The sequence below is a fragment of the Toxorhynchites rutilus genome, chromosome 3, assembly GCF_029784135.1.
Source record: "Toxorhynchites rutilus septentrionalis strain SRP chromosome 3, ASM2978413v1, whole genome shotgun sequence".
NCBI lineage: Eukaryota > Metazoa > Arthropoda > Insecta > Diptera > Culicidae > Toxorhynchites > Toxorhynchites rutilus.
Genome location: NC_073746.1, coordinates 118,082,842 through 118,094,121, shown reverse-complemented (window position 1 = coordinate 118,094,121; position 11,280 = coordinate 118,082,842). Strand labels below are relative to the sequence as shown.

Below are 11,280 nucleotides of genomic sequence, written 5' to 3'. Positions count from 1 at the left end.
AGTGAACAAAAGTTTTCTAATCGCTCGATCGTAACAAAAATTGGTCAATCTGAGAAAGTGGTACGGAATTTCTTTAAATAGTGCCAGAAATATGGGATATAACGACCAACGAATGGGAACACCAAAGTTACTTTGCGTCTTAAAGGTCGAATAAGACACGAAGCAACCAGGAAACGGAGTCCTGCTTATACATTAAGGCAGAATCGGTTGTTCCAGTAACGAAGAGGCATATTGCGCGCATCTTGAATGAGTCACCAAACATCATGTGGATGAAACCTCAAGGGAAGCCGAAACTGACCGCCACCAGAACAAGCAGAACCATCTCATTTTCGCCCGGCAATACATGGAATGGAAACTAAAATGGAGAAATGTTGTATTTTCCGACGAAAAAAGTTCAATTTGGATGGTCCGGACTGTTATAGTTGCTATTGGTACAATTTAAGTCAACGGCATGCCGTGAGATCGAAGCGAAACTTTGGGGGCGGAAGTTTGACAGTGTGGGGAGCCGTTTCCTATTACAGCAAGCTTCTCATTTGTTTCATTTTCACCCGAATGAACTCCGAAAAGTATCTTCAATTACTGGAGGACGTTTTGATTGGCCATTCCGCTTCTTGAATGACCTGCTGGCAGTCGATTGCAATCCCATAGAGAACCTATGAAGGATCTTGGCCGAGATGTTCTATGCAAACGGATGACAATAACATTTCCAGTCTCAAGGCAGTAATTCAGGAATGTTGGGCTATAATCAATACGGCAACACTTTAAAAGCTGTCTAAACCAGCCGGGTGCTATGATTGATGCTAGGATCGTTAGCAAAATCTCAAGCAGAACTGTCAGTGGGATACCCAATTCATATGAAAACAAGGGGAAAATGTCAGTGGGATACCCGATATGTTGGCTCCTGTCAGTTCAATGGGGGTTCTCTAAAGACGTCACCCGGCTGGTCTAAACACCGTGATAATTGGGTAAATTGGCATCAATTCGTAACATCCGGAAAGTCAAGGCATGGTTTGTTGATTAGGGGCTTCAGATTCTGGACTGGTCAGCTTGTTTACTAGTTAAAAACCGTATCAAGAACCTACGAGGAGTGATCGTACGAATAGTAGAAGCAGCTTACAAGCAATATGATTGATTTGAAGAGCTCAAAAGAGCAGTATCCTCTGCAAAGAACGAGCTACACACTACAACTTGGCGCAACTTGGTCAAAACCACCTCGAATGGGTCGTTCTGTTCTGTTCGTTCGTTCATATCTCTGGAAACTCAGAAAAAAATGAGTGGTTCTATAGTTGTGAAACGCAGTGTATAACTCTAGCAATAGCACTTGTTCACTTCCAACAGTAGTTTTTGTTGTTCTCTCATGTGCTTATGAGATTTGACCAGCTGTTCTGACTAGTTTGTTTGGCTCGTAACGTACTTTACTTACCTGCGGGGAAAGGTCGGTTCGGATTAAAGTATACACAAACTGGCGCACATATTCACTTCGCTTGTTTTCATTTTATTTCAGTTGTTTTTCTCTTGCCTTTCATGTTTTGTAATAACTAAACATAAATAAATCATAATAGTATAAACACTATACAAATAGCTAATTTATAACAAAATATGCCATAATAATAAAAATCACAATAACATAGGTTACGTCCCTATACGGTACCATAATAGTATTCGTTATAGTTATATACCTCCGGAACGACACCCGGTTCACTTATAGCTCAACTACGTACGTAATAAACATGCTTTATGAAGCAACTTGTAAAAAACAAATGTACAATGTGAACGCGACAACCAAACAAGAATAAATCCCAACGGTAAAATCTGGAACTTGATCCTTAAGCTAACGGTCCGCGAACAGAAGAGCCTTGATAACATTTCTAACAAGCTAAATTTTAGCGTCACATTTACCTTTCATTCTAGTGTATATTAGTTAAAGCATCCCTAACATAATACGGATATAATTTGCTTTTTTTTCTGTCTGCAAACGTTTGATTCATTTTTCTTGCTTATTTCCGCAATTCCTTAACAGATTGTTATTATATGATTATCATACACATTCCTACCGCCTAGGCGTCTTCGCCGCGGTTCTGTCGATTGTTCGTTCGTTACACTTCTCACTTGGTGAGCTTCTCCTGGTCCTACCCACCGACCGCTGTTTCTTTCTCTTCTGCATCTCAATTCTCGCGCGCGGATTAATTAATTTGACATTTACGATTATACTTGCGGAACTACGTAAAACATTGCTAAATGGATATGGTTCTTCTATGCATGCTTATGGCCAAAGTTTGCTTATGCACGCGTTGCGATACTTTTGTATTGCCTGTAATCGGGATCGTATGGTACAGCGATAACGAAGATCTGAATGGGTGATCTCTTTACGGTGCATTGCAGCAGCGTAGATTTCGTAATTGATCAACGTTAACAATAACTGAGCTGGATGAAGAACATATTGCTATTCAAAACACACCTTGTTTAAACAAATTTTGATCCCTATATTTGCATCACTAATTTCTTATATTACAATTTGAATCAATTTATTCTACGAGACATAACACGAACGGTTAAATGTTACGGTTATTTGTTCGGATTTACACAGCTGATGACATGTTTATAATCATTTGTCGTGAGTCTTCAACGTGCGTTGGAAACCACAGAACAGAGAACAAATAGCGTCTATGGTTGTGGTGAGGATGTTAGCATGCTGGTTAGAGAGTTTAATATAATGAGCATCTCTTACTTCAATATAACTCTAGATAGCTTAGCAAACTTCGCCCTGTTATCGATCAACATCGACTAAAACTTCCAACATGCACATGCACAATGATCGCATGCGAATGCAAATGTATAGCTAAACAGAGTTAAATAAGTTCATTGATTCGATTTCGTTGTTCTATGCTTAGCGTAAACTGTGTTACTCCGAAATACATGCGAGAATTTCGAGAGGACAGTCAATGGACTAGAGTAATTAATTCATACCAAAACTCCCGCCCACATCATTCTCGATCGTTCAACCGATCGCTGGAATGTATTACATACATTTAATGAGAAACGATTAGAGAATATCAAATATTGCAGAATAGAAAAATACACTGAGTATAGTAGAAGGAAACATTTAAAAAATATGGCAAGCATATACAGTAAACATTCGCTAACTGGTGAGAAGAGAAGACCAGTTATCGACATTCGTGTTTTAACTGGTCCGGCATGTAAAACGTCAAATGAAATCGAGGGGAACTTCAATGAATTGTTTGATTCGTGTTGATCATGAAATTGGTCGTCCGATGAAAGTTTTGTATTCAGTGCGATAACAGCTATGAAATATAATTTGAGGATGCCCCTCACAGCAAATCTTCCATTTGAATCGATTGTTCTGCTTTTGAACTGATCTAAGAACCAGTTAACGTTCGCCCAGTTAAAAAGCAGACCACCTAAACCAGGACCAGTTAGCGAACGATTACTGTACATTCCAAACTGAGCACATCATTTTCATCGTACGTACACATGATGATCAACATGTAGGGGAATTCGTTGTGTCAATTGGAACTCACGGATAAATTCCGATACATTCTGTTGCATGCTAATGATTAGTGTATCAATGCTGATTCGAAAGATCGTTTCTACACCGATGAAAAAGATTGGAGGACGTGGGTTATGCAAACAGCGTGTTAACTTATCGTCCTAAAACTTTCGCATTTTATTCAAGCATTGTCATATTACCTTCCGTGGTTACCTATTCCATTTTCTTAACTCCTTCCGGAGGAAGTGAAACAATAATTACATCTACACAGTTTACGTACACGTATAATCATCTCAGTGCATTACTCACATTCTTGAAAGAAAGAAAAGAAGAAAACAGAAAATGGTTGTTCAATAGTGTTGTTTGTTCGTTATACAATCTTCGTGTTCAGCTTCTGTAGAGTTCACTTCTATCGCTAGCGCATTAATGTATATGTAAAGGTTAATCCATCGAGTTTGATTCTGATGCTGATATCGTCAAATGTGATTTTACTGTCAGTTATCCGAGTTCTCTAGTTGTGGGTGGGTCAAATAATATCGGGAAGAGTCGGTAGGCTTCTGTGTTCTCTCTAGTTTAGGTTAGGAGGAGTCTTCCTGCATTAGATTATAGTCTCTCTAAATGCTCGCACCGTAATTCTAAACCGAGGAGCAATATCTGTGGGCAGATTCAACTGCAAACCAACGGAATCTTTAACAGTTTTTCTTTTTTTTTCTCCGTTGATGTTCACGTAACAGACACACAAACATAAACAAAGCAGACTGCTGCTGGTCTGGCGGTTGAAGAATGCATTTTGGGAGTACAATGTAGTAGTGGTGGCAATCGCAACAAACAGTAAGTAGTAGTAGAGTAAATGGCATTCACGCACCTACAAAACCGTACACTTCGAGCACTCGTATCTCAAAATCACCGGTGGCGCACAGCGGCGGATTGTTGAACGTCTGACAGCGGTCCGTTTTACCGAAACGGATGTTCTCGTCCATCCAGATTGCTTGTCCCTCACTGCAGAGATACAGAAAATAAATGGAAAATATATTAAAATGTATATCTTTGTATAAATCATGAGTCGTGTTTTATTTTGATTTCTACAAATTATGCTGAAAGATTTCAAGCATATCTTCCAAGAAATGCCAATATCATATTAGATGGCATTGTTCGCAAAGTGCACTCCAATGAGTAATAAATCGTTAGAGCTGAAGAGCTGCTCACACTAGAAGCTTGGTTATACAAAAACAAAATGCAATATATCACTATAGATAAATATTCTAAATATTGTCCATTACTAGATACAACTTTTCCCTTTTTTTTTGCAGAGTTCGAATGCAGTAACGGTAAAAGTCCTATTTTTTTAAAACTATCCACGAATCAAAACATTTTTGGACATCTTCATAAGAGTGACTGCAGTTTCACTCAGTCAAATTATGTGCCATCGATCGCAGGATTTAACGGACCGGGCAACGAGAGGTCGAGCATTGTCATGCTGTAGAATCACTTTGTTGTGCCTCGTTTCGTATTGTGACCGTTTTCCGGGCAGTGCTTGGCTCAATCAATTGCATATAATATCGTTCTCCGGGGATGGTTTTGATTACAAACCCATAATAAAAATATAACACTGATCGGATCCAACTGAATACACAGCATAACCATCGCAGCATGAACATTTGGCCGAGCTGACGACTTAGAACAACAACCGGGCAGCCTCTATTACTTTCTCTTTTCTGGTTTAATGTAGTGAGAATGAATGATGTGAGAATTATCACCCGTCACGTTTTGACGGAAAACACCCCTTTTTTTTGGGCGCTCAAACAGTTGTTCATAGAGAGAGAAACCACACTCAAAGTTCTTTGGCTTTAAATCAAAAAGTACCGCGTTTCTTGCTTTCGAATCATTTCCAACGCATGTAATTTAGGGTTAGTCGATCTTGGGTCGATATTTGGAAGATCAATTGGTCGGTGTTGAGTCAGAGTGGACCAAGTCCCAAAATTGAAAAATGAGCTATTGTTAGCATTAGATTAAGCATTTCGTAAGATACACCCCACATTGTTCAGATTTGGAAAATCATGCATACAGCAAGAATGACGGATCGGACCATGTGCTATTAACCATGGCGATATGGTTCTAAATCAGTGGCACTCAACCTTTAAACCTTTCCAAAAAAGCCACAAACATGTTTTAGTCATCGTATATTGGGCCGCAAACATAAATAATGGAAAAAGCGTATCCAAGACACGACCGCATTGCTAACGTAGGACTACGAAATTATAACCGACGAGAAACAAACATCATAGTGATGCAACAATCAAACTCTTCAAACATTTGGTAGCACAAACAAGGAATGTTGAATGAATGCTTTCACTGAGTGAGGAGCGAACGTTTCGTGAAGCAAAAAAAAGCCAATTTAAGCAGATTTTCAAATTCACTCTCAGAATTAACATGTATTGTTGATTGCTTGCTGTCTAGAGCAATACTGAAACGCTGAGCTTACTGAATTACCAAATAGTTATTCAGTGTCTCTTTGCAAAATAACATTTCCAACGCCCTAAAGAACATTTAGAACGGCAACAAAGATTCGCACCAAATCTAGTGAGGTGATGGCTCCGCTCCGTCCCCGCTGAGAAATACCTTTTTCGCATCCGGCTTGAAATGCGCTGCACTTTGACGCCATTTCTATTTCGGACAGCAAAAGCTTGAATTAACGAAAATTAATTGATCGATCGGGAAGTCACCAACAAGTCATTTACGATCTATCACTCATATTGCTAACGACTTGATGGCAGCGACAGCGAGACATTCAAAATAGCTTATCTCAAGGCACACAGCACGTCCTATTTAATATTTCTCTTCTGATTTTCAACTGTCCGTTAGTGCGAGCTCCGCACTATGCTTACGCAGTTCATTTGATTCTAGCATTGAGAAGACTAATTTGGAAACTAAACTAAGCCTTCGGCTAAGAGAAAATCCATTTGCGGTCGCTGCAGTCTGGTCGCTAGCTGGATGACTGATGAGTCGTGAATGCTGTGAAATCGCGAATAGCTTGTTTATACCCAAAGGGCGGAGCTTAAGTTACAATATTTTCTCCATCCACATTGTCCGTAGAACGAAAGCTGCATTTTCTATTTCCATTCCATGAAAACGTGCCCTGTTTTCTGATTTGGCGCCATCACTGACTGAAAGACGTAGTCCTACGTCAAAGAAAATAGGTAAAGATTTCTGAGATCTTCATTATTGTTAGACATTTATTTATTTATTTACTATGACTCTACATCCCATTGAGACTAGATCTGATTCACTACTCTTCTCCAATAAACCCGGTCCATGACTGCAGTTCTCCAACTCCCGGCTGCACCGATTCTTGCCAAGTCCTGCTCCACCTGGTCCAACCACCTCTCTCGCTGGGCTCCTCTTCTTCTTGTTCCTACCGGATTGGATGCGAACACCATCTTTGTAGGGCTGCTGTCCGGCAATCTTGCAACATGCCCTGCCCATTGCACTCGTCCAGCCCTGGCGACTTTCTGGATGCTGGATTCGCCGTAGAGTTGCGCCAGTTCGTGTTTCATTCTCCTTCTCCATACTCCGTTTTCCTGTACACCACCGTATATTGTTCTGAGCACTCGGCGTTCGAAAACTCCGAGCGCTTGTGAGCCCTCTTCAAGCATCGTCCATGCTTCGTGCCCATAGAGAACAACCGGTCGAATTAGGGATTTGTACATGGTACACTTCGTACGGGGTCGGAGCTTGTTGGACCTCAAGGATTTGCGGAGCCCATAGTAGGCACGATTGTTAGACATACAAATTAGATTAAAATAAAGTAAGACCAGATGGGACAACCAAAAAAGCCTAACGGGCCACATGCGGGTCGCGGGCCGCTGGATGGGTATGGCTGCTCTAAATCATGTGTAGACAGAATGGACCATGTGTCAATCATTTTTATATGGGAGGCTCAGAATGCAAGGAGTGTAAGTGACATCATCGATTTCTCTACAACGACTCTCTCTCTTTTGGCCATAACTAAGCTGCAAACTAATTCCCAGCTGTATTTGACAATGTGGACGATAGATCAGAACCTCATCTATCGGATTGTATAGGAAACTCAAATTGGAACGTTTTTGCAGTTGAGTCATTAACTAAAGAGAAAGTTGATGAAGAGAAATCGATCAAATCACTTATACCCCTTTCATGCTAAGCCCCTCATATTAAACAATTTCCAAGCGCCAAATTCAAACCAACAAAACGTTTCTCTTGAAGCTACTAGGACATGAGACTTGCATTGAGTTTTTTGCAATTATCATACGTCACAGCATTGTCAGAGAGTAGCTTCTAGGAACAGCATTGAACCAAAAAAATTAAAGGTTCGAAAATTGCAGAACAGTGAACTTCAAGTTCGTTTTTCTCGAAATCATAAAAATGTCACATGATCCGGTCAAAATTAACACCGACCATATGTTAAAGTGGTTTTTTTCAACACATGTCTAAAGCTTGTTTGAGAATGAGCGATTTTTTCACGTGCGAAATTCGTTCTTGCGAAATGTGTTCTCCAAAATCATTCACATTGAATTACGAATTTGTCGAACTACCGTCCTCCAGTGACAGCTTATTATTCAAGAACATCATTTACAACGAAAACAAGTTGTGCGAGATTGGCGAAACAAAATCATTCCACTCACAAATGTGAGTTCAAGTACATCTCGAACTCGATACAATCCAATATAAGAAAATAAAGTAGAGTATTAATATGTAGAAAAATTCTCATTCTAACTAACGTTTCCAGTGGAATGTTTGCCTTCTCAACGTAGGTATTACTTACATTAGTAGTAATTAGTTGAGATTTCTATGCCGAAATAATAGCTAGCCAGCTCAAATATTGCCTTCTTCGTTCCATCGATGTGAAGCTGAGCGAAATTCATTACTCGTATATCTTTTTGCACCCATCTAGATTATCTTATTCCTACTTTCAGATGTGAGAGAGGCTACTGTCAAAGCAACGTGAATTCGTTTTTTTCGTCTGCTGCTGATATACTTTCCTCATTTAATGAGTAAGAATTCAATCCAAGTATGGATGTTGAACTCAAAGAAATATTGATTGATTCCTAAAAATTGATTTCACAGAAAATCACTATAGTGATGCCGTAGGTTTCTGGGAAAATATATGAACGATGAAAAGATTCCTGCCAAATTCTTTCAATAGCAAGAACTTCTACTGTATGACCAGTATAAAAAATACGAGGAATCAAACATGTTCTTGGAGTATGAAATTTTTAAGCCGCGTAAAGATGGCGAAAGGTTGTACAACGAGATAATAAAGAATGTAGAATAAAATTGAATGTATGTAAATCTGCATCGGCACCAACTCTCCGGACAACCCAAAAGGAGCTATCCTAATTCCTTCCTGATTTTTATTTTCATTCTTCCTAATTTTTGAAAATTATAGTTGGCAACTCTGCTTACACATTCTAATTGTACCTTCAAAGTTAAATGTCATATCGGTTGTCATTTTTTATGTTTTTGACATCTGTCCACAAAATCCAACTCCAAATATTAAAAATTTCATGCAGCCACTTTCTTTGACGTAGGACTACGACTTTCATTTCTGTACCAGGGTGTAAGTTCAAAGTTTCGAAAACGAGAGAGTGACGCTCAAGTGCAAAGTTTTGAACGTTAATAACTCTGTTCCGCCCCAACGGAAGCGAAAACCCCCCGTCGTATGTCACGCCTACGAACGTCGTATGCCACACTACAAACGAAGAAATTACGCAGCACAGCAGAGAAAACCAACAACAACGCGCTGCCGAAAATCACCACAATTTAACCGACCATCGCAACGACAACACCATAGGAGAAGCACCAATCGAACAACACCGAAGAAACATGAGTTGTAGAGATAGAAAGAAATATACGTAGTTGAGTTAAAGTTTTCCGCCATCTTTCTTCTCTGCAACCATTCCGCAAGTTTATTCAGCCTTTCTCAACGCTTCCGATCCTGTGAGTCAACCCACATCCGACTACGATCCCCGACAAGAGCTCTCCCCGTTCAGCCAATTGGTCCCGAGCTATGAGGATCCCGAAAAATACAGTCCACCGCAACTTGGTCCCAGACTGAACAAACTCTTCACCGACTAAATGGAGTGGTATAATAATCACTTCATTCGGAAGATAAAATGTCAAAGAGTTATATGATTGGTCCAAAAAATCGTTTCATTAGCTTAAATATTGCTTTGAAAACAGGCTATTGAAATCATAACAATCTAGCTCATTGATGATGATTGCTTTTCTGGTGATCGGAATGTGTTCCCGAACACGGACGCAGAATCAAGGAACCTGGAGAAACCATCATCGCGAATACATTCAGGCTGTGATTTCTTTTACTCGCTTGCGAGTGCGCTCGAGCAAAGAAAAATTTGAAATTTGCGCATTCGGTTCCCATGATGCAATCGTATCCAAGAGTGTTAGGTTCTGTTTTGCTTTCGCTTGGAATGGTCATGAGATGTTCGCTTGTAAATGCACTTGAGCAAAGGAAGATTTGCGCATTCGATTCCCGTGATGCAATCGTATCCAAGGGCATCAGTTTCTATTCTGCTTCCGCGTGAAGTGGTCATGAAAACTCTCATGTATTATTCTCACGAAAACAAAATAGAATTATGTATCAAACTTCATCAGTTACTTTTGCAAAACCACACAAACCCAAGGGTTCTTTTCTGGACCACACACAAGTTCGAAATAGTTGAATTTCATGTTAATAACAATTTCATATTCATACTGAACCACTCACACACTAACGAGGAAAACATTCAGCAATCTTTAGAAATAATTATTCATTCATTCATTGAGAATTGATTCAGATGCAATTTCAAACAAATGATTACAGAGCCAGCGGTAATCCTACGTCTACCTTGCGGTTATGTTACATTTATATCTTCTACTTTTTCAATATTTTTAACGGTTTTGCGTAATGAAAGAAAATATTTAGTATATTTTAGCTTGTAAACATGTCGTTGTATTGTAGTTTGCGTTTATTACGTGCCTAGTTCTCACGGCCCGTTAAAGTGTTAACCGAACATTTCTTCAGAGTCTCTTATTGTTTTTTTTTCTAGGTGGATTCACAACCTTTGCTTTGTCGTTTGTCCCCCGCCGTTTTTTCTCGCCTGCCGGTTTACTCCTGGTACTTATGATATCGGAGACCCTTATCCCAACATTTCTGCAGGATCTCTTGGATCTCTCTCTCAATCTATGTACTGTGTCGTTTGTCCCCTGCTGTTTTTTTGTGTTTAATAATAGATTTGAAACCTGCATAATTTATTATACTATCATTTCTGGAAATCCAATGAAACTGTGGTGACTTTCACTCACAATATCATGTCGCATACATTTGTATGGTTTGCACGGTAGACATTTCAAACATATCCGAATAATGTTTTTTTAAGTGAAATCACAGCCTTTAGTGTTGTGTCCATTATCCCTCGCATCACCGAATCTCCGATTTTTGACGTTGAATATCGTCTTCAGGGAGTTCAAATTGAAAAACGAAAATCAATCGCATTATGAGAAATGTCCAAATTATTCAATCATTTTATGATGGATTTATGAGATTTTCAAACATTCAAAATCGGCATGCAACAGATAGCCTAGCGTAATCCTACGTCAACTATGCGGTCGTGTTTCGGACTTAACCCTCCTGTGACTTTTCGATTTTAGGTTATGATTTTCTATGCTGGTTACAAAAAGGTAGCAACTTCCTGAAAATATAAATTGAATCGTTTGTTTGAGAAACCCTATGTCTT

The 11,280-nt window shown here is 39.4% G+C and overlaps 1 protein-coding gene across 11 annotated transcripts in view; it reads right to left on the bottom strand.

The window, feature by feature from the left end:
• Positions 1-1,468: 1,468 nt before the first annotated feature.
• LOC129780588 (GTPase-activating protein skywalker) overlaps positions 1,469-11,280 on the bottom strand; it is a 162,278-nt gene continuing 152,466 nt past the window's right edge. For all 11 annotated transcript variants that reach the window (XM_055789011.1, XM_055789009.1, XM_055789012.1 and 8 more), the window contains 2 exons: positions 4,374-4,507; positions 1,469-3,820 (listed from right to left, as the gene is read on the bottom strand). In XM_055789011.1, coding sequence (XP_055644986.1) covers positions 3,810-3,820; positions 4,374-4,507 — 145 coding nt within the window. In that variant the 3' untranslated portion in view covers positions 1,469-3,809. The remainder of the gene's footprint in view (positions 3,821-4,373; positions 4,508-11,280) is intronic.